Source organism: Vigna radiata, chromosome 8 (assembly GCF_000741045.1).
Source record: "Vigna radiata var. radiata cultivar VC1973A chromosome 8, Vradiata_ver6, whole genome shotgun sequence".
Lineage (NCBI taxonomy): Eukaryota > Viridiplantae > Streptophyta > Magnoliopsida > Fabales > Fabaceae > Vigna > Vigna radiata.
The window spans coordinates 43,741,490-43,765,187 of NC_028358.1; the positions used below are offsets into that span (position 1 = coordinate 43,741,490).

At 31.8% G+C, this 23,698-nt stretch overlaps 3 protein-coding genes across 3 annotated transcripts; 2 read left to right on the top strand and 1 right to left on the bottom strand.

The window, feature by feature from the left end:
- Positions 1-2,912: 2,912 nt before the first annotated feature.
- Positions 2,913-7,287, bottom strand: LOC106771587 (CTL-like protein DDB_G0274487). Its single transcript, XM_014657580.2, has 7 exons — positions 7,072-7,287; positions 6,413-6,858; positions 5,321-5,504; positions 4,980-5,204; positions 4,763-4,879; positions 3,862-4,095; positions 2,913-3,459 (listed from the first exon to the last, which is right to left on the bottom strand). Exons 1-7 carry the CDS (start codon positions 7,138-7,140, stop codon positions 3,244-3,246), a joined length of 1,491 nt encoding a protein of 496 aa, XP_014513066.1. The 5' UTR covers positions 7,141-7,287; the 3' UTR covers positions 2,913-3,243.
- A 6,033-nt stretch (positions 7,288-13,320) lies between these two features.
- On the top strand, positions 13,321-17,519 carry LOC106771588 (GDT1-like protein 4). The gene is made up of 13 exons (XM_014657581.2): positions 13,321-13,498; positions 13,596-13,664; positions 14,151-14,210; positions 14,360-14,407; positions 14,632-14,720; positions 14,821-14,857; positions 14,948-14,995; positions 15,641-15,709; positions 15,861-15,905; positions 15,989-16,050; positions 16,315-16,387; positions 16,733-16,819; positions 17,218-17,519. The coding sequence occupies exons 1-12, from the start codon at positions 13,481-13,483 to the stop codon at positions 16,802-16,804; spliced, it is 690 nt and encodes a 229-aa protein (XP_014513067.1). The 5' UTR covers positions 13,321-13,480; the 3' UTR covers positions 16,805-16,819; positions 17,218-17,519.
- Positions 17,520-19,009: 1,490 nt separating this feature from the next.
- On the top strand, positions 19,010-22,960 carry LOC106772707 (uncharacterized protein ycf45). Its single transcript, XM_014659261.2, has 9 exons — positions 19,010-19,717; positions 19,830-20,044; positions 20,358-20,508; positions 20,613-20,804; positions 21,002-21,164; positions 21,275-21,516; positions 21,617-21,793; positions 21,870-22,031; positions 22,400-22,960. Exons 1-9 carry the CDS (start codon positions 19,316-19,318, stop codon positions 22,700-22,702), a joined length of 2,007 nt encoding a protein of 668 aa, XP_014514747.1. The 5' UTR covers positions 19,010-19,315; the 3' UTR covers positions 22,703-22,960.
- The last annotated feature ends 738 nt before the right edge of the window (positions 22,961-23,698 follow it).

A 23,698-nucleotide genomic window follows, 5' to 3' on the forward strand; every position in this document is an offset into this window, starting at 1 on the left:
AATATTCATTCTACTTTGAGTGTATATTTATGTTGTGATTGGTTGTGTGTGGAGGTGTATGAGGTATCTTTGATTTGGTTCATCTCCCAAGACAGAAACAACTGTATGAGCATCTCTCTCTTCACATTTTCAGATGTTTCAGACAAAAAATGTTATTATTATTAATATGGAGTGTTCTGTTACATTACATGATTGATCCTCTGCATCTGCAATCTGATATCTGCAATCTGCTATCTGATATCTGATATCTGCATTCTGCATTGTGCATGCTTCTCTCCCTCAAGGCTCCAGCATACTACTACAACTGTGAGATGCTCAGTCCTATGGAGCTGCTTTAAGCTCTGACCTGACCTCTATCATCTGCAAAGCTTCTTCATTACAAAAGGAGGTTAAGGAATAATTAATATGATTTTATTTAATCGTAATGCATTAACACTTTAGGATATATGGTTAACACAAAACAAGAGAAAAAAAATTCAAAAACTGGAGAAAATGAAACGGATAAATGCTAACAATAAACATTTAACAAAACTTAATTTAAGACAGTTGTCCAATTTTAAGTGTTTTTGTTTTCAACTGTTAGTTTAGCAGATTAATTTTAGTGAGTTTTTCTCTTTAGTTATTTGTTTTATTACAACACCTACTTGAAACAATAGAATTTGAATATACTGATAAATTTTGTTTTTTTTAGATTAAGTTAATTCTTTTTTTAAAAGAAAACTTATAAAAATATTATCTATATTAGAAATTATCTATCAGATTAATTAAAACTGTTATTTTAACATGTGAATTGTATAGAATAGTTTTGTTCGACATAAAAATTATATTGAAATTGAACTATATAATGAACAAACATTTTTAACATATAAATTATTTAAGATTTGTAATCAATATTTTAAATATAATTCTATTTCTAGTCTCTGGATTTTTTTATGAATTTAATTCTGATCTCAAGTTTTAGATAATCATTTTGATTCCTCTGTTTTTTTATTTTCAAAAGCACTCGTACATTTGTAGAGTAGACCTTCAATATAAAGGAATACCACTTTTGAAAAGATGAACTTATTTGTGGAAAGTCGTTATGTTTTTTATTTTTAAATTATTGTATTCTTTTAAGGTGATGTGTCTACTACGTCTATACGAAAATGTATTATTTTATTTTATATATTTGGAATACCACATCGATAAGCGTTGCAAATACAGACATTCAAGTAATGTAATAAATATAAGCTGTGTATTTAAAAGACGTCTGCTCAAGTATAAGAAACAATGGATTTGATTTTAAAAACTAGGAGCACAAAAGTTAAAATAGGTTTTTGAAAAGTTGAAATGACTAAAAATCTGAATAAATAGGTAAGTAAGAGTTGTATTTATTGGAGCATCTCATAGGTCTTGAGAAAGTATTTAATATGCATGTCACGTAAAGCGAGGAGGTTATAGCTATGGGAAGGAGTGCATGCTGAGATCGATGGGATGTGATGAGATTGAGGTCATGTAAGACCAAAACTAAAGCTTCAATTTTTTTTCACATTTCTCACTCTCATTTATTATACCTTGTTCCCTGTCCAAAATAATTTTGTTTTTTACTCTGCAAAAAATTCAAACTTAGTATTTCATAAACACATCTTGTCCATAGTAATGTCACTACTCACCTGCATGATTGATACTGATAGGGAGAAGAAAAAAAAGAGAGTGAAACATTGGATTATATTAGATTAATGGTTTTTGATCTGTGGGTCTAAGATGGAAAAAGAAGAGTAGCAATGAGGTAGGTGGGGTTAAATAAAGTAAAATGTTTGCTTGAAAGGAACTTCTTGGTGTTGGACATGGGTTTGGGTGAAGCAGAAGGAGAAACAGAAAAAAGAAGCAGGTGTTAGAATTACAAGGAGCAGCAGTGGTAGTAGGTTCAGGCTAGAGCGTGTGTCAGAAGAACTTTGTGCATTTTACGCTAACGTTGGCATCAGGCTGAGCCTGGAAATGTGGAACTCATATGGGATCAGAAGGTAAAGCTAAATTTGGAAACCCTAATTAATGCATTTTATTAGCCATTTGCACTCTATCATACATTTTTTTTTATTTTGTCAGACACACAACCTTTTGTTTGCATAAAAGAAATAAAGAGACAGAAAAATATGAAAATTGAAAAAATTGTTACAAATAAATGAAAGTGATGCTAAACTGGTACAATCAATCTTCTCATCTATTCATACATAACACAGAGTTTTGCAGGTGTTGCGTACAGGTACCTTCTCTTCTCACCCAAAACAAAAATGTACAACAAAATCTACAAATATCTATTTTAGTTCTTCTAATTAAACCACAATCTCTTGTTACAAATCATAGTTTCTTTCTGCTTAGTTATAAACAGTAACTTTTTTTTTCCTCAATTCTGATAATAATCTCACGCCCACAACATTGTACTTGTTCTTGCTTACAGGTTATTATTGTAACCTTTTTATCTGAAAAAGAATAATAGTGTACTTTGAAGTTTTGACCTTCTTATCTGTTAAAATTCTTTCATTTTGATTATTATAGAAAAATGTTATAATTTGATCAAATGAACAAAACATTAAAAAATTGCAGCAACTAAGAAGTATAAAATAATTTCAATTCTGAACTAAATACCATCATGTATCAAATATAAATCTTGTTTTTTTTATAAATGTAATACTGTAAGAGTTAACCAGCTTGGCCCCTACACTCAGACCAAATACATTTGATTAATTTATAATTAAAAAATAATCATAGGACAGACTCTTAGGTCCACAATACAAGGCCCATAAATCCATTTCTAATTATTAATCAATGTTGCACTGATAACAAGTTTAGTAAATACTTCTGACTAACTTTTTCATCTAAATTTGTCATTTCAAATATAAACTGAGGAAAAATGTTAATTATGAAGTTGGAAATTTCAAACCAATATAGATAGCATTCACACAAAAATACACTTAAGAAGAAAAAATTGATATTCTCTATGTCCATTTTTAGTTGCCAAAAATAAAGAAACTGTACATGACCGTGTAGTTTATTGTTGTACAAATCAATTCATACACCTTCAGACAGGACAATCACTACGCACGGTTACATCTCTCTGTCCCCTTTCCGATACAAAATACCACAAGGCAACCTTGGACTTTCTCCTATTCCTACTAATTCATCTGAAAAATATGAATTGAAAAAGACTTGATGTAATGAAGAAACAAGCTGTCGTAAGTTGTAGTACAAAAAAAGTATGATCCCTCAGATACGTGCATTTTCGGGTACAAGGTCATCGAATCGATTGTGTGTTAAAACTTCCCTTGCTCGAGCACTTCTATATTGAAGTCGCTGATGAAGTGTCTCAGACATTTGGTTGAAAAATTCAGCATCCCATCTTTGAATCAATGAGGGGTCCTCTGCATAGCATATATATATGGATGTAACGGCACTTTCCACCAAGACCATTGCCAATCCAACCTGAAATATAATTGCATATTTTAAGTCACATTCAACCATGTGCAGCGTTGACTGATTTTCATGGCCAAAACACGACACACAACGTAGAATACAAGACACTTTTCATCATTAATTTAGCTGTCATTCATAGATATAAAAACAACTGAAAATTCAACATTGCAGTTTGAATAATTTTAATGGTCAACATGTTTCAGGAAAACGATAAGCATCATTACAAGCCTTTTGATTTATGGAAAAACCCACATGTGTGAAGCAATTATACTGATGCAACCCAATTGATCACAGGTGGTTTATGGATAATCATTGAATGTTCCTCGCCAATTTTAGAGAATAAAAAGTTTAGCAAGCAGCATGTAGTCCCACCAAGAGCAAGCTTTAAACAAGGAAATTGTTTTAACATACCAATACCATCCCCATCAGCATGGACGTGGATCCGATCATAATAATTCTGTCACTCCATTTAACCCATGCCCAAATACCAGAGCAAGTTCCTGTTATCAGTCCACCAAAAATTGTACCCATTAGAAGCACAGCACCAGAACAATCATAGGCCACAAGTGCTTCAACCCCAGTCGACTGGAGTAACTCCCATGCATCTCTAGCCGACCGGTTAAAGCTTTTACCATAAACAGCAATCTGAAATGGAGATTACCATTAAAAACATGCCAGAAGAAGTTTTCCAAGAACCAATATATTCAACAAACTTCAACACAACTTGACTGTACACTATATCTCCATTATCATGGAAAAATAAACAGCTGCTTTAAACAACCCATGTTAATCTTTTTGCGTCATTCCTACAAATGCTAATCTCAATTAATCTTTACACTTGTGGTGCAAAGTGCTGACAGAAAAGGAATGCTTTCCATATCTTTCCAAATTTTTAGTAATTGAAATTCTAGTAACAATCATTCTATTAATTCACTTTTAACCTTTATCTTGACAGACTTTCATCCTAGAAATTCAACCAATTTATATCCTTAACTTCAAAAAACAATTAAGATATGACAACAAACTGGCAATGGCATTTCCGTTGGAAGCACTGAATCTGCATTGGTCCCTTACTATCCTAAACAAGAGATTTTCACTTCAGGGTGGCTGAAACTGAAGTTACTGCAGTGAACCTGTTTCCAGGAACTTTTACATATTCTTACTACACAATACCAGCAGTTAAACTAAATGAAAAACCACAAATCCTGTATTTGATTGTCATATAGAGGACTAGTTAATTTCTATCATATACGGGACTAGTTGATTTCTATCGTATACAGGACTAGTTAATGACACGGTCAAAGAGGAATACCTGAACATAGGCATACTTGTTAAAGAAACGAACAAGAGTCTCCACGAGATGGAAAAGGAAATCGACAAGACAAAGTAAACACTCATTATTGCCAATCTTAGACCGAAATCCCCGTATCTGGAAAACAAAACAAAGTTTTAAAAGAAGAAAATATGAACAAGGAAAACCTCCATAAATGGAAGAAATGAACTAGAAATTGGTCATGATGATTGGTTACCTTCCATCGTAGTGTCCTAATTGCTGCAGTAAATAATGAACCATAGCAAATGCTGCCAAACGATGTTGTTAAAGCATACTGTAGAGATTTCACTAAGGAGTTAGCTGGAATTGAAGCTGCATCTCTACCACCATGAAAAAGAACAAGAAACACCATCCCAGACACTATAACATGCACAGTATTACATAGTACTGCACCTGTCCAAAACAAGCTCACAGAGAGAACCTGCAAGCATGAATTGAAATACTAGCATAATCAGATGCGGGAAGTCTAGTAATCTGATGTCAAAACCAGTTCGAACAAGAGCAGATAGAATGAAGAAAAAAAACTTGCCAGCTCACCACAAGAAGCCACCAGCGTCCACCATCACCCATGCTTGAAGCCACAACACCTGCTGCTCCAAATGACCATAAGGCCATCCATAAAAGCACAACAAACATAAAAGCATACGCCACTCTCATAACCTCAGGAAGATTCCAAATCATCTTCACAGCCTTTTGCAGAATCAACATCGTAAATGGGAGTCTGGAGAAGGAAAAAAAAAACACAATAAACCATCTTATTATGGACTCAACCAACACAAAAGGCTAAAAGAAGCAGCAGAAAAACCTTAACCACAAAATCAGAAGCTGGCAACGTTAATCTTTGGAAAACACCCAAAGAAAAATTCTGTAAAAACTGAATATAACAAGTTAACAGCTGCTTATTTGCATTTCCAGGGATGGGAGACTGTTGAAACCGTAGTGATTGAATGGCAAACAAACAGAATATATTCAAAATTGCATAACAGTGATATTCTCCTGCAAAATGTGTCATTCAACCACCATATTCACTGCATAGGACAGAAGAAAACTAAAGCGAGATGCATTGCTGACTATTAGATAAACCAACAAATTCAGAATAGCTTACTATCCAGTCCCATTTGCTTATATGGGAGCGGAAAACACATTTTTTTCTGATTCTAAAAAAACAGTGAATTGATACCAAAAAACAAAACACTAATCAAGTATTCTTAGTGCGGGTTTGTTTCCCACTTTGAACGGCCGTTTCACACGTTCCTATAAATTAAACGTGACTGAAAGATTTTGAAGGGATTTCAAAGGGCTTCTCAAACACACCATTAATAATAACATCAACGTCCAAGGTCAATGTCTGTCCACAACCCACAGCATTTTCTGGTACAAGTATGATTACAAGAATCTAGTCAGTTACTGATATTAATCTTATTAGAGAGATTTATGTTCATCGAATGATAAGTTGTCCCTCTTTAACCAAGTTTTCTCCATACGCAAAAAGTCAAGATTCAAGTTCCAAATCACTTGCTTAATCGAACCGAGTCCGTCACTACTCATTCATTGGTTTACGGTCCACAATTTGAGTAACAAGAAAACAACTGAAACCCACACCAACATAAACCATGTAAAGGCCAATACCTGTCTATGACTGATATGACATAAAGGAACTGCAGAAGAGCTCCAATGGCAAAAGCAACCCCCCAGAAAATCTGGCCAGCCCAGAAACACAAAACACTGACCACAGCAAGGTAAGTGGTAAGTATGTGAACAGACACCTTCATCATTTGAGTTGCCTGGGAGCCCAACAACAACAACCAACCCCATCCAAGAACAGTCCCAACCCCACCAGCAGCAGCATAAAGGGGCCAGTAAGTCTCAGTCAACCCGGATTGGTTCTCAGAAAACCGGGAGGTAAACTTGTCAATGTTAAGTCTATTCTCTCTCTCAAACCTGTTTAGACCAAGAACCCCCAGAAGGAACCCAAGCCCAATCAAATGGATTAAGAATATTCCTAACCAGAACACGTCGTGCCACCGCCGCGACTGCTCCGTAGCCACCCCTTCTCCACTGCTCCTGGCCGCACTCTATCACAATTCACAACAATCAAGTTCCAGAGTAATATTTTTTGGGCATTAAGTACATCGAAGACAGTTATTACAGTGTATTGGCAAATGAGTGCAACTGGCTGTACCCAGATTAAGAAAATAGTCCTAAACACTGAATTATCGAGGTAGATAGAGAAATGCATCTTAAATGACTGATTTGAGAGAGTTAAAAACAGGAAGGAGTTGAGGTACCTGATTGGCGGTGGCTATGGAAACAAAGTCAGAGGAGGAGGAGGAAGAGGAAGAGGGGGAATCCATCATTGGGAGCAATGGAGAAAAAACATTGTTTTGTCTACGTAGAATAAATTATGAATTTGGTAAACATGAGAAAACGAGGCGAAACCTCCAAGGCAACGAAGTCAATGATTTTGGCTGAAGAACGATGGATTAGTTTTATTTTCTAGGGTTTGCGTTTCAAACATTAGTACAGTGATACTAATATTTTACTGTGTTTTTTGTTTTACAATCAAAGACAAATTTGGATAGAAATATGGTAATTGTTTATTTGTCATATATTAAGTAGTATCTAATTCTACATTAGTAATTAATAAAAAATAAAAAACATAAACATTATTTTACATTTATTTTTCTCTTCCTTCTTATCCAAAAAAATTAGTTTCATTTCATTTTCTTAAACAGTCTTTTCGGTTGGTTTCTATCGACCACGCGCTTTATTTTATTTGATTGTAATGTCCTGGCTTGGCTGCTTCTATCATATGTATTTTAATTTTCACAAATTGCTAAAATAAATTCCCAAAAACAATATTTGGTAATAAATTTTAAAAAGTAAGATTTACTAACTAACACCGTTAACGACGGGAGCTAAAAATTTCATTTCTAGAAAGTCAAATTCTCCGTTTTATTCGTTTGGTTCAAAAACAGATCAGAATTCATATCTCAATTCAATTCACTTAATTCAATTTAAAAACATATTGCAGATTGTCAGGACTGATTTTATGGTGGTGCATGTGGTATTGATCTTAATGATGAATAGAATTGTAAACAATTTTTTTCTTCCAATAATTACATTTAATTTCCATACTTTTATTTGTACGTAATTTTTTCCTAAAACTAATTTAAAAATAAACTTTTACGAATATGAGTTAAAAACCTTATTTTAAAAACTTTTACGGATTAATTTACTTGTAGACTAAATTTATTGAAATTTCAAAAGGTTTTTAATTGTCTGTCATTCGCACAGATCCTACTGAGTTATGTGTTCTGTAGGGTTTAGTTTTAAACGATACTAGGTTTGCTTGAACTTTGGGCCAACAGTTATTGGGTCTTCAGCCCATGACAAGTATTGGGTTAGCCGAAAGGATTGATATCATTTTTTTTTAATGTAACGCTTTGTTTTTCCTGTTTATACATCTATACGTATATCTATATTAATATTTTTTTTTGTGTAAATATTTATTTTTTAAATTTATTTTTATATCAAATTTTTTTAAATTAAAATAATTATTTTATTAATTTTATCTTTAAAGTGATCGTTTTTTTTTAATTTAACTGTTTTTTTTAATTCCATCGTTCTTCTAAACCTAACAACTTTTTTTTATTATTATAAAAATACCTACAAAATAAATAAAATTATTTATAGAAATATTTATGTTTAAATTTATCATGATATTAATAATTTTATTATCATAATAAAAATTAACATACAAACGTGTATATATTTTCACTCACTGTGAACCACTCACATAATAAGAAAAAAGATACGATTTTAATATAAAAATTTGAATTTTATTATTAGTTTAAATAATTGAATACATATTAATTTTTTGTTATCATCGCTAATTTAAAGAAAATTTGTTACGTTTTATTTTTTTATTTTGTAAATTTAAAATCATTAATAATTCATTAATGTTTAACACACACACATAGAAAAGGCACACGTTCAACCACATTAATAATCGATCAAATAAAACGCTAAAAAAATAAAATTAAAATTATTATATTAAAATGAAATTTTTTTATTGTATTAAAAATGAAATATATCAATATTTTTTTATATTTAAATCGCTGTTTATCTAAAAACATATTTAACATCTGAAATCTAAAATAATACTAAAGTTTGTCGCTGTAGAAAAAGAAAAGTAGATTCTCATCTGTTTTAGAAAGATATATGCTCGTACAGAAGCTGGATTAGAATTTAATTACTTGTATTTTGAACAAAATAACGAATTCATTGACATTATTTTTTTATAGTATCAATCTTCACCTAATTGGTGATTAATGAATCTCTGACTTTGAAGGAATAAAGAAAGAAAGTGTGGTTAAAAATTTCCAAATGGCAGATATCTGCTTCCTTTGAAAGGTAACCAATTGTCCTATATCAGTGTATGGTAGTTGTTACCTTTTTCTTTTAATCATAATAAAAGTGTCCAATTACATCATCACCTCATCTCTATTTTTCAATGCCTGTGTCTGTGCACTCACGTGATTTTCATGCAAAAACTTTTTTTTTTCTTGTGTGACTGAGAGGTAAAATTGATATTTTGAAATATTATATTTTTTAATTATATGATTTGTCTAAAATTATTTCATAATCAATAATAATAATAATAATTATAAATATCAAATAGACCAATACAGCATGACATGTAATTAATATTAAAGGTGTATTCATTTGGAGTAATTGGAGGAGAGTGATTGAGTGGATTTGAGGTTAATTTTTTTTTTTTGTTTATTTGAGTGAATTTAGAGGTAAATGAGAGTGAATTTTGAAATAAAGTTTGTGAGAATTGGTGTAGGATTTAGTTTATATGACAAATTAAAAAAATTTACTTCAAAATTCACTCAAATAAACAACAAAAAAATATTATTCTCAAATTCATTCAATCACTCTCCCCCAATCACCTCCGATTATTCTTAAGTGAACACATCTTAAAATATTGTCAAAATATCATTATTCATTTTAAAACAGTATTTTATGTTCAAACTCAAACATAATATTATAGATGAAAAAACATAGGCGTAAGTTTTGAGTATTTTTTGTTAGTGATAAAAATAAACATCATATGTTATATATAAGATTACCATTTTTATTACAAAAGACATGTCATTAATCATGATTTTACGTAAATATCCATACTTATTATTTTTTAATTATAGCTTATTCTTATGCTTTTAACTTTGCATAAAAAATGGACGTATTCACATTCGTGGAGCAAATAACCACTTTGTAGACAAAGGAGAAACACTTTGCATTTTGTGTGCGGTAGGGAATCGATTGTCCTGAAAATGGAATTTGTTAGTTTTAAAATGACTGAAAATCGATTCCCTTTGCATGAAACCATTTTGTGTTCGCATTTGTAGTGGCAATCTATTCTTACCTAACATTTTTTGTTTATATATATTACAGTGTTATTTATGACTACTGATTAAATTACTTTAATACGATTAATTTGGTATTATGTTTGGATGTCACCTAAAACACTTTATGGACAAAGTTTAAATGTATGTATACCAATAAAATTCAGTACACCAATAATAATAAAATTATTTGTCAAATAAAAACTATCACAAAAATGAACAATAATAATCATAATATCGATAGCAATAATAATTATTATAAAATAATATTAATAAATCTGATATTAATTAAAAAAATAAGAGTTAAATATATATTTAATTGTGACAATTTAATAAAAATTGAAATTAGTATTTTTTTTTTCAAAATTTTGATTTAATTTAATTATTTAACTTTAAAAATACGAGAATTTATTTTTTTTAAGTTATATTTATTTCAAGTCGATTTTATTATGAAAGTCGATTAAAAAACGTTAAGTAAATAAAATTAAATTAGAAAGATTAAATTAAATTATAATTAACGAAAACACATATTAATTCAAAAAATAATATTCATAATAACTATATCATTATTATTATTGTGAATTCTATAAATTGTGAACTTTTTGATTTTATATACAATAATGTCTTTTTTATAATCACTCAAATAATAAAACTTAATTATTATTATAATTATAATATTAACAATAGTTGTAACAATAATATAAAAAATATTACTATAAATAATAATTATAATAAATAATAATAATATTGTTATTAAATAATAACAATAATAATAAAAACATATTAATTTTAATTACAAGAGTCAAATAATAATTTTATATTTTCAATCTATTAATTTTATTTATTTATTATATATCCATCGAATATAACTTTTATTTCCGAATCTCTTAAAATAAATCATTCAAATTCATTCATTAAAATTCATATCTGAATTGTTTTAAATTTATCTAAATTCACTCAAATGCATTTATTTATTATTCTTTAAATTATTTTTAAAAATCAACACACTGTTAAAAATTTGAGGTAGAAATATGATAACGATTAAAACCGTATAAAATGGTGCAGAAGTACTTTTGATGCTTCACTTTGAAGAAAATCAAAACGAGAAGCTTCCAAAACTGGTTTTATCGAGCAGGCTATTCTAAACTTTTTTTTGTGATCCTCAACCCTCCATTCATAAGAAACCAATAAAGAGTGGTTTGGAGGTTTAATGTTGGCCATTACTTTTTTAGTACCATTTGCAAACGCAAACAGACACTTTTTTTTTTAGCATTAAAATAAACTTCAAAAGTTAAACATGGAAGACAAGACAGAATACCTTTTTTTGCTATTTTTTAATTAGCTTTTTTGGTACACTGTCACAGTAATTTTCTTACATGCTTAACAAATTGTAAAATATCTTAAATATAATTCTTAGAATATTCATTACAAGATGGTAATAAGACAACATCTCTGAATATTTTATTTATAACTTCCCTATATAATTATTATTCGCAAATTTGTAAACTAGTTTGTATTGTATATGGTAAAAGTAATATTGATATAAAGATAATTGATTAATCAAATATATATATATATATATATATATATATATATATATATATATATAGATAATGATATTTAGACAACATTTTTTTGACAATATTTGAACATTGATTACGTGTCAATATGTGATTGGTCAAAATTTTTTATTGATAATTGATAATTGATTATTATTATTGATTGTGGAGTAATTTTTGACCAATTACAGATTGACACGTAATCAATATTCAAATGTTATCAAAAAAATGTTGTCTAAATATCATTATCCATATGTATATATATAGAGAGAGATAGATAAATAAAATGATTATCCAAACATATAATTCTAGATAAAATGATCATAGTGAATCATGATCAAGATCTACTCAAGTAAAAATTTATGATTTGTAAAATATTCTTATAAATATAAATTTAATTGAAATTTGACTTTCCTTTCTATATTAATTATATTTTGACTATAATTTTTGACTTAGAACAATATTAAAATGTATTATGTAATATGTTATTAGTATATTTTTATAGAAGACGAGTACCACGAGATAATTGAAAATTAAAAAATAAAGATGGGTAAAATTAATTCAGAAAGTGGAATTTTGCATTTACATAAATAAAAATGTTTTTATTATAATTTGGATTTAATTGATTTAAAGGTTTTTATTCATGCATATTTGCGTTAATTAGACTCTTGTATTTTGAAACATCTGAATTGATTTTTTTTATGCAAAATTGAATCAATAAAGTCTTTACTTATGGAAAGAACATTTATTGAAATAAAATTAACTAGAAATCAAATTAGTTTACTGAAGAAAGAAAATAATTTGTCAGTTTAGTTATGAAATGTCATGTGGTCATGAAATGCTACGTCACTATGACACCAAACAATATATTTAATACGGTTCATAAAATTTAACAACAAATACATTATCGATTCAATTTTATGTAAAAAGAAACTCAATTCAGCTCTTACAACTAAGACCTAATTGACGTAAATAGGAACCATCAAATTAATTAAACCTATAATTTATGTTAGGTACAATGATGAAATCTTAAATGTTATTGTTTTTCGTATAGTTTTTTTCTTTTTATTCTACCACAATGCTCTAACACAAATAACACACCATAACATATTCATTGGTTTATTTGTTCTGAACAACAGATCACAAAAGTGAAAGGACAAAATTATTTATTTAAGTTGTTAAAATGCCTCGTTACAACCACGTGGCACTGAAAAATAGCTAGTGGGGTGCATTTATTTGCTTTTACTACAGCGATTTATTGTTCACCTTAAACAACGAATAATTCTCGATGAAAACAACTTTTCAAGATTTCGTAACACTAAAATCAATTTATATTTTGTGTTTAAAAGAAAACAGCCGATTTAATTTCTCAAAACAAAAACTTTACAATCATTTTTAAATTGTTATAATTTTGAAGTAAAAGGCATCTTTTGAACAGAATCGAAACTTAGAAAAAACGCAGTCTGTAGAAATAGAAATATTTAAAAAGAGAAGCATCTTTCTATTGGTATGGTTATTTTCTTTTTATCGAGATAGAAGGGAATTGAATTCCATGCTGTGCATAAAATACAATTTTTTAAAAGGAAACGCACTCACACGCGCACATGTCACTCTGAGCTTTTGTCACCTTCCTTCTACCTTCGGTCTCAGGCGACTTTCACTTCAACCAACAACACAGTCTTCATTTCAATTTTCTCTGAGTCATTTTTCTTCGCTCAGCCAACATGAGCTCAATCGTTCAGGTGCTTTCCCTTTTATTCTCATACAATGTTCTCTTCTCTCGATTTTCAATTTCGTCAACATAAATCCTATTCTTTATTTTTATTTTTTTTTCATTAGGGTTTCACGAAGTCCTTGGCCATGACTATTCTCTCGGAGATCGGCGACAAAACATTTTTTGCTGCTGCGGTTAGTTTCTACCTTTTTCCGAGTGTTTTTCTAGTCCCGTTCTACATTTTTCTATTTCGTCTCTAGATCTTGTTATCGGCTGCACCCCTTGACGACTGGAGTGCTGTTCTGGACTGAAACCAACTGACATATAATCTTTTCTGTTTGTTGTTATTATCTTTTTTTAGAGTAGTCCGTTGTGTGTGTATTGCTTGGAATTTGGCAAAGGTACTGCACAAGTATCTGTGAAATCGCAAATATGAATTTAGTTGTTTCCGCTGTTAATTGAATTTGAGTAAAACATTCTTCACTGCTCTGGCTGGCAAACTCACGTGGGAGCCATGTTTTGTGTAGTGTGTTTGAAGAAATGACAACTAGTGTTATTTTATTTGTTATCTCGTTGCATAGTTCCACACAGAAATAAGGGCCTTTATATTGGTTTTTCTAATTTTGCTACTAGAAATTAATTAGGACTCTGACTGTTTCATATTATGATGCTTATCCAAGATACTGGCTATGAGGCACCCACGGCGTCTAGTCTTATCAGGTTGCTTATCATCTTTGATTGTAAGTTTCTTTTCTTCTTTCTCCTTTATTTTTACTGCACTGTATTATATTTTTTGATGGTTAGATAATTTGTGTATTGTATGATTTAGGTCTTTTATTCTTCCTCCTTTTTGAGTTTCATGATTCCGTGTTAATTTTGAAAATTCTAGGTGATGACCATTCTGTCTGCTCTTGTTGGCTGGGCTGCTCCTAATCTGGTGAGTGTTCTTTGTTTCTGGTCTCGCTTTACAATTCCAATCACTGTTTTTTTTATTCCTATAGATTTCTTAGGAAGTGCCATGGTATCAGTGCATTGATTAATACATTGAATGTATTGAGAATAGATATTTGGCAAATAGACGGGTGTTATCTAACTCATGTTTGGCTAAATTACTCTTCTTCCTCGATTTCTGCCTTTAGTGATATTCATATAATTATGCAGATTTCCCGTACTTGGACTCATCACATTACTACATTGTTATTCTTGGCGTTTGGGCTTTGGTCCTTGAAAGATGCATTATTCGAACAAGGGTGATTATTATTTGTCCATCACATCAACTTGCTCACCCTTTTCTATTCACAATAAGCTTGAATCTTGGACTTGTGCTTAATGATTTTATTTGATGGACAGGGATACTGAAGAATTGGCCGAAGTTGAAGCTAAATTGGTTAATAATTTTACCTCTATTTTTTGATTTTTTTTTGTTTTAGGTTGACTTTTTATTGTCTTCTTGATAGCACCCTTGTACTGTTATTAGGATAAAGATTGGAAGGCTAACAATGGAGCTGCAAAAAATAGCAAAAAGGTAAGATAATATCTGTTTTATAAAATTTTCATTTCCTTATTTTCTGTCCGTCCTCGTGTCATTCCCTTTTGATTTTACGGCGTGCACGATCATATCACAGTTGAACATTTATGCAATAAGATATTGTTTAATAGAGAGCATATTCATAAGTTTGACTCTGAAGCTTACTGATACAAGCCAAAAAAAACTTATTTTTACTACTTCACGAAAATAAGCTAAAAAAGAGCTTATAGGAGGTTACAAACTACATTCATAAATCCCGAGTAAGCTACCCCCAATGTATTTATTTAATAGAATATATTTTATTTACTTTATAGCTCTTATGATTATCAAGTGGTTGATAGATACTTGGATGTTTGAATTTTCAACTATTACTACATAATCCAACAAAGAGGCTCTTAATGACTTGATTTTTGAATTAATTGCTTCATAAATGTTCAATATCAGATGGGGTAAGGCGCATAACATCATGCAGGCAAAACTTCAAGAGCAAAATTTGAAATTTGGATGACTCCTGTTTTAAGGACTCAATTTATGCAACTTATTGCGAGTCTCTTGTTGATTACGATATTAAAATAAGACAGAATTCTCAAATGCTATACATTTGTTGTTCTGATATTGTATATACCATGCCTCATTTCCCAGGTTGACGATGTCGCTAAAAAGCAGCAGCGGTCATTTTTATCTCAGTTTTTCTCTCCTATCTTTCTACAGGTAATAAAATATTAATGGTGGTACCTCTGTACAGTATGTTGTTGAAAACTGAACTGGGTGATAAACTATTAATCGTAGTATCTTTATACATTCTGCAATTGAACACTGAACTAGGTTAAATTTGATTCCCTTTATCATCCCTATTATGCAGGCATTTTCTATCACTTTTTTTGGTGAATGGGGTGACAAGAGCCAGGTTAGTATCTGAATAAGCTCCTCTATTGGAGAATGGAGACTGCTTAATCACTTCATTAAGCATAACTCTTTTTTCTTGTTCAGCTGGCTACCATAGGTTTGGCTGCAGATGAGAATCCATTTGGTGTTGTTCTCGGGGGGATTCTGTAAGTTTTGGCTTGTAATTTTTCTGTCTTTATTTTGGAATCAGCTTATTTCCTCGAACCTTTGGCTACTTATCCTTGGGTTGTCCGTGATGGCACATTTTATTTCAATGCTTTGTTGCTGTAATTCTGCGGACATGTTTACTTCCCTTGCAAACGCGTAGTGTTTGTTAGGAGGCATAAATATGTAAGCTAGGATATGTCACAATCTTAACGTCCAGCAATTTTTGGATGGGAGGAGTATAATTGTTGATTGTTTTTTCACAGGGGACAAGCGTTGTGCACCTCTGCTGCTGTTGTTGGAGGGAAGAGTTTAGCTTCTCGGATATCTGAAAAAATTGTAAAAATTTCTAATCCTTTTTATTTTTACCGCTCGTGTCAATCTGTTTTCCTCACCTTGATTTTTTTTTTCTGTGAACTTATTTTAAATTCAATATTTGGTATCTTAAATCGTCCTCATACCTCAAGTTTAAATAATTTAAAATTAGTTTCAGACTACCAAGCAAAAAGAGTATATAAGAATTGATGGAATAATGAAGTGGATACAAGTGCAACATGTGAACAAAAGTAGTACAGTATAACCATTAGCCATTAGAACACTTTCTGGGATGTAGTGTCCAATTGTGGTATAGAGCGGTAAGCTGAGTGTTTATGTCATCTTAATGTTGTACTCAATAATTTGCAGGTTGCACTCTCCGGCGGAATTCTTTTTATTGTTTTTGGAATTCAATCATACCTTTCTCCTGTGGAATCATGAAGGGCTGTGCTATTGGTTAGTGGTTATTCTTTGTGCATTTTACTAGACATGATTGAAAACCTGTTTGTTTGCCAGAAGACCTCAGCTTCGTGTCTACTCCTCCTGGTTCGTAGATTTCATTATCTTACCACTGTAGAACCAGAGCCAAATTCAACATGTTAGTCAACTTGAGTGGATTGTTCTTTCTAGATAAGCCGTGCCTTTACATATTCTCTTGTTGTATTCTTTGCTCCATCAATTAAATCCATGTGCAAATTTCCAATGCTTGAGGAATATTATAAAAGGACACGTTTTTTTTTTTTTTGTTTTTGGGGTTAAGTTGGGGAGGAAAACGAAGATTGCATGTATGCGTATGATGTTGACACTGTTGAATTAATGCTCCCGGGGTGATCTTTTTGTCATTGCTTGTGTAGAGGGGATGAAAAAGCTTTTCCGTCACTGGAGCAATCGGTCAAAGTGAAACTGGTAGGTCTCAATTTGAGTGCACTTGATATGTACAATAATATTTTCTTTCAAAGTTCATATAAAAACGGGTAGAACCCTCGCTCCCCAAGTGCTGTAACTTGCTATCGCATGTTTTTTCTTTTTTGTCTCTCAACTAATCTTTAGTTTAGCATTGTTCCCTCCTAAAGTGTCATATACCATTGTACTAGTCATACTTGAACCTCATAATTCATCTATAGCAAGTTTAAAATTCCAGTTCCCAAAATTAAAATTCTTGCTGTTCAATTGGGTGTCATGATCTCCAGCCTTCTACCGTTTGAAAAAAGTGTTCATATAAAAAAAAAAAATTAATGTTCCGTGAAAGTGACTTTTTTGTTCCGGTTGGTCATGCCCACCCAACCAATGTTAGACCAGAAGCAATATTTTCTCGTTTGTGACAGAATTAAGCTTTGTAAAGCTGTGTTTCTCCATTTGAAAGTGTACACATGTATTTAAGATTTGACATTTTACAATTTATAAAGAAAGGAAAAAGAAACGAACTGCTCAATTTGATTTATTGAATCGATAATTGGTTAGTTGATCCACGATATTGATGAATTACAAAGTTAACTAAATTTGGGAAAAAATTAATGGCAGAAAATTAATTTATTTTGAACATTTTTAAAATGAAAAGTCATGGGACTTGGGCATGTATTATTGATCGATTGCTTTGTTATCTTGTAGAATAAGATGTTTTTTTATTTATAATTTAGATTATTTAAGTTTTGTATAGTTTTTTTTTTTTGTTTTATTACATAATATTAAACAAGTATTTTACAATTATTAATTTTATGAATACTTTTACTAGGATAATGGTCAGTGTAGTTTATTTAATAATATTGCTATTCAATTATTATAACTTCAAAATGAATGGGTAATTTTGTGATATGATCCCATGCATGCATGAATAGTTGTAAATTATAAAGTTATTAAATTTAAGACGAAATCACGTTTGCAAACTTATTATACTCCTTTTTTTACATTTAAAATAAATATTCTTCACTCTTATACTTTATTTAGTGTTTTTTTTTTTATGTTTTTAATAAATTAACATTTCCTCCCTTATTTTATCATGAAAAAAGGGTATTAATTTGCATTTAAAGAAGTCCTTCAGTTTTGATATATTTTTTAAAAGAATAAAGGAATTGAATGTTGATTTTAAAATTAGAGAGAAAATAGACGTGATTTAATATAATTTCAGAAAAAGATAAACACAATTGCTATAGAGGAAATGGGATTGGTTGCAAGAGATTGCATCCGATACTTCATTTGTATTTATATATATTTTTTGTTATAAGGTTAAAATATTTGTTTACATTAATACCGTATTAAGTTTTTAGTATATAAAAGATAAAACTTAGGAATTGAGTTTTGGTGTATATGATTTATTAATTTGTTGAGTGGAGGGAATCTCATTCCTTGCCGTAAGGAATATTAAATCCAAAGCAACCCTATCGTAATCGTAATCATGAGAACCCATACACCACCAACTTAATGATTTTTATAGATTTTCAGCGTCGTCACATTACACTTAAAATTTAAGCATCAAATTTCTTTTTTAGATTATAATAATTTATGCGTATAGTAGTAAATCCAAGAACCCTTTGACCATAATGAAATAAAACAAAAGACGAAGCATCTGATCATAAATAACAAAAACCATTGGTACACATGAACACTGAACAAAATTATATGAAAACTTATTTTGTCTTAATGTTTTAGTTGAGATTTTTGTTGGTGATTATTAAGGAAGGCGAAAATAAGAAAAAGAAAAGTCCGTGGTTGGTTTGGTTGAAGGTGCGTGAAGGCAAACAATGCGTATAGTGCAATGTGTGGTGAGCAGCCTCTGACCAAAAACCGTTAACGTCTCTCAACACAACACCGTGGAAAACAAAAGAAGATACCTTAGAATCTTCTCTTCTTTCTTCTTCTTTCTCTCTTCTCATTCACCTTTCCCTCCATAATAACATAACCAGAGCACATTCAACACTACACATAATATTAAAAGAGAAAAAAAATAAATAAAAAATGAGGGCGCTGAATTCGCACGTGCTCCTTATAGATCTCCATTACCACCCTCACGTGCCAACCTCAGCCCTCGCCTACCTCAGAAACTCCCACTTCATATCCCCTCTCCGTCGACGACCAACCCGTCTCCGATGTACGGCTTCGCCGGAGATTCGTCGTCCCTCCTCCGACCGCTTATACGGCTCCTCGCCCTCCACTTCGCGCCCGGAGGACCTCAGCCTCTTCCTCGAACTTCTCCCTCTGAAGATGCGAAGGGAGCTCTATCGCCACCGCGAAATTGGAGGCCTCATAGAGGTCGTCATGGATTTGGGGAGAAAACCTCTTGCCAGGTTTCCCTCCGGCGATTGGGTTATCTCCGAACAACCCATCGAGCACGAAGATTTGCGCCACGCCATTTCCAAGGTAATGTTTCGAACAAATAACGATTTGTTATTGTTTTTATGGTGTCAGTCACTTGGCTTGGTCGCATCACTTGGTTGTGATGACTGATGTGTAATTGCGATGGGTTGTTTAGGTTGGTGAGTTTTCTGATGACAACCGGTCGGGTATTGATAGGTCGTTGCATCGGATAAGTGCCATTCGGAATCGGAAAATGCAAATCATTGGGCTTACTTGTCGAGTGGGTCGCGCTGTGAGTGGTAGTGCTGGAATCATACGTGATTTGATTGAGGATGGAGGTTCTATCTTGGTGATTGGACCTCCTGGAGTCGGTAAAACAACTTTGATTAGGTACACTTTTTACGTATCTTTACACATTAGCTGGTCTTGCTGAGTTTATTATTATTTAGGCTGATAAAGTTGGAATTTAATCAGAATGTATGTCACTGATAAATAAATACATTGCCATCTGGTCAATCATTGTTTTTACGATACATCATTCATTTCTATAAATATCTACTTTAAAAGTCACGCCTAAGATGGATTCAGTTTGGTAGAGTAATATATTTAAAGTGATTGACAAAAATTAGGATCTTACTAACAAGTAACTACTTTTCCTTAACAAGTTAAGGATCTAAAATTAGAAAGTTATTTCTGTGCGCAGAGAGATTGCTAGGATGCTGGCAGATGAGTTCAGGAAGCGTGTTGTAATAGTGGATACATCTAATGAAATTGGAGGGGATGGAGATGTTCCTCATGCAGGAATAGGCAGAGCCAGACGGATGCAAGTTCCAAATGTGAATCTTCAGCATAATGTTTGTACAAATCTCATTCTTTTGTTTTACTTTACTGCTTCTTATTTGGAAGACATCTAATCATTTACGATCGTCTGTGACACTGTTTATATGTATTTATTCAGGTTATGATTGAAGCAGTTGAAAATCACATGCCTGAAACCATTATAATTGATGAAATTGGAACAGAGCTTGAAGCATTGGCAGCCAGTACCATTGCTCAAAGAGGAGTTCAATTGGTTGGAACCGCACATGGAATGACCATTGAAAACATAATAAAAAATCCTTATTTACAGATTCTTGTTGGTGGCATAGAGGTGCGAAGTTGCACTTTTCATTTTCTTTTCACTTTTATGAGTTATATGAATAATGACTAATTAAATACATTCCTCCTTCTGGCNCGCTTCTTCTTTCAAAGAGCTAATTGATCTTAAAATTTCAGAGCCATCTGCAAATGGAATATGTGTAGTGCTTTCCCACATTTCTAATATTTATTGAAGATTTGTTTGAATAGAGCGTTACCCTTGGGGATGAGGAAGCCAGGAAGAGGAAAGTGCAGAAGACAATTCTTGAAAGGAAAGGACCCCCAACGTTTTCATGTGCTGTTGAGATGATATCTAAAACAGAATGCCGTGTTCATCATAGATTAGATGCAACTGTGGATGCCATTTTGGCAGGTATTCCTCACCTTCTAGTAGTAATGAAGTATTTCAGTCATTATTAATTGACACAATATTTGAACAGTTGATTAAATTGAAGTGTAATTAGAAAATCTCTTTTATTACAGGCAAACCTCCATTGTTTGAAGTCCGTCAATGGGATGATTATGCCAAGGATTTGGAAAACTATGCTCCAGTGCCTGAAGAGAATCTTAGAGAAACATCTGGTTTAACTAACAATGATATCACAAGTTCTGACAGTGAATCTGGTAAGGGTGATAAAGACCATGCACCTACTTGGTCCACAAAATGGAGTACTCGTGGACCTGTGATGAAGAGAAGTTCACCAATGCAAGTTTATACTCATAAGGTAAATTGTCTGAGGTTGCATGCGCTTATTAAGGTCTTGAGTGATTGGGAACTTTATCACAATTTGAATGCGCAATGTCTTTCTCGTTGAATGAATTCAGATTCTCGAAGCTGATCTATTACAAGTATCAAAGGTAATGGGGCTTGAAGATGTAATAGATGTGACTGATGACATTGGAACTGCTGATGCAATTCTTGCGACTGGTTCTGAGATACGACAGAACCCATGGATCCGTGGCGTAGCAAAGTTCCATCATGTGCCAGTATTTGTTATCAAGGTGCCTACCTGCTGCTCCTTTAGCTTTTCCTTCAGTGTAAATCTCCTGTCTTGTAACGAACTTTTGTTTCTTTCAGTCCAATACCATGGCTCAAATGGTCAAGGCAGTACGAATGATCCTTGGGCTAGAATCCTTTGGCCGTACAACAAATAAGCCATTAAATGACTGCTTGGATATTGAAATTGAGGATGATGAGCCGAAACGAAAACCATCTCTGGAAGAGATTGATGCCTTGGAGGTACACGCCCTTTACAATTATTTAATTAGTATCTTATTGCTCCACTTCATGTTCCATTTTCTGTTTTGGAATTAAAACATGTGCTGTTTATTGTAGTATTGCAATTGCTTTCGGATTCTGGTTTCTGAAAGAAGATGCACTTAGCAATTGAATTAGTTTATTAAAATGGGAAATAGATCCCTTCCNGGGGACCATCTGTGCTTACTCATTTGTGTTACTTGTTTCTCTATTGGTGTCTGGCTTCATTCTTAGAAGACCATTTCCCTGATACATTGCATCCATTTAAACAAGAGAAAGCCTACGGTATCATATACATTAACCTCTTTCATGTTGTCACTTTTTAAAATTCTTTTACTTTTTTCTGGCAGGAGGTNCGGCTTGCAATAGAGTACATTGTGATTCCTGGTGGAGAGGCTGTGGAACTTCTTCCTAGACGTTCTGAAATTATTGCCCTCCAGCTTGAACTTGTGCAAAGCTATCAGTTGGCTGCTGAAAAGTCAGGTACAGAACAGAACCCCAGGTTACAGATTCTTCCCTTGAGGATAAATACCAAAAAACCCTCCAAATCTACAACTTCTGTTGCCCGCAAGAAAACAACTCCCACCTCAGCTTCTACTGGTGGCAGCAGCAATGGCATCAGTGTTACCAGGCTTCCCATTTTGCCTGAATAATTCAATTCTTTTTTTCCCAATTCTAACATATTTCACTTCTGTTGTTCGTACATGTATTATGTATGTAACATGTACAGTCATGAACGTGTTGTAAATAATTTATTCATAGCCTAAGAGCCGGTAGCTCAGTTGGGGTGTGATATCTATGCCGGGAGTTTGATCCTCTGTCAAGCTGTCCCTTCTTGTACCAAAGTGTATGTATTGGAAAAAAAAATCAATTCATATTAAATGTAATATAATACATCATGGTTTTACTCCTCCAATTCACTTTCAATTTATAGTGGTTAATTTGTGTAGCTAGAGACAATAATACTGAAATATGTAAATATCTGATTCAAATGTCAGACATAAAAAAAAGTAGAATGGTGAAATTAGGAATGTAAAATTAGGTTTAAAACTGTTAGAACCAATTTGATTCAAGTTCGGAGACAAAATATATTATTCTTTCTAAATATAACTTAAATTGAATCTGATTTAGGATGTTTAAGTGAGGTTTGAGATGATTTGAGAGGTAATTTACCAATAATAATTCTTTTGTAATTTTTTACTATATTTGTTTCCTAATTTTAGTTATACAAGTGTGACACTTTATTTTTTTAAAACTAAAATGTTGTTTAATCAAACAACTGTGTGTGTTATACTAAACAATACAAAACTAGTCATATAATCTTCACATACTACACATATTGTGTATTATATGTAACTTCTGAATCATATAAGCATACCAGTTGTCTAGGATTCACTGAGACATAATCATACTTAGCCCACAGACTCACACTTCTACCCTGTTCTAAAGTAGTGTTGTGTAAAAAAATTAACAGGAATATCTAGGTTAACCTCTAAATCTTAAACTCTAATAAAAACTAATATGAATATCAACGTTAACCTCCAGACCTTAAACTCCGAATAATATAGGAAAAAAATAAGAAAAATAAAATATACTATTTTAGAAATTAAGAATATATATATATATATATATATATATATATATATATA

Coding starts and splice junctions, on each gene's coding strand:
- LOC106771588 (XM_014657581.2), top strand. Junction 14,211..14,359: donor GTTGCTTATCATCTTTGATT/GTAAGTTTCTTT, acceptor TGAAAATTCTAG/GTGATGACCATTCTGTCTGC. Junction 15,710..15,860: donor TCTCTCCTATCTTTCTACAG/GTAATAAAATAT, acceptor CCTATTATGCAG/GCATTTTCTATCACTTTTTT.
- LOC106771587 (XM_014657580.2), bottom strand. CDS start 7,140: ATGATGGATTCCCCCTCTTCCTCTTCCTCCTCCTCCTCTGACTTTGTT. Junction 5,505..6,412: donor GTCATATCAGTCATAGACAG/GTATTGGCCTTT, acceptor TTCCTTCTCCAG/ACTCCCATTTACGATGTTGA. Junction 5,205..5,320: donor GACGCTGGTGGCTTCTTGTG/GTGAGCTGGCAA, acceptor TCATGCTTGCAG/GTTCTCTCTGTGAGCTTGTT.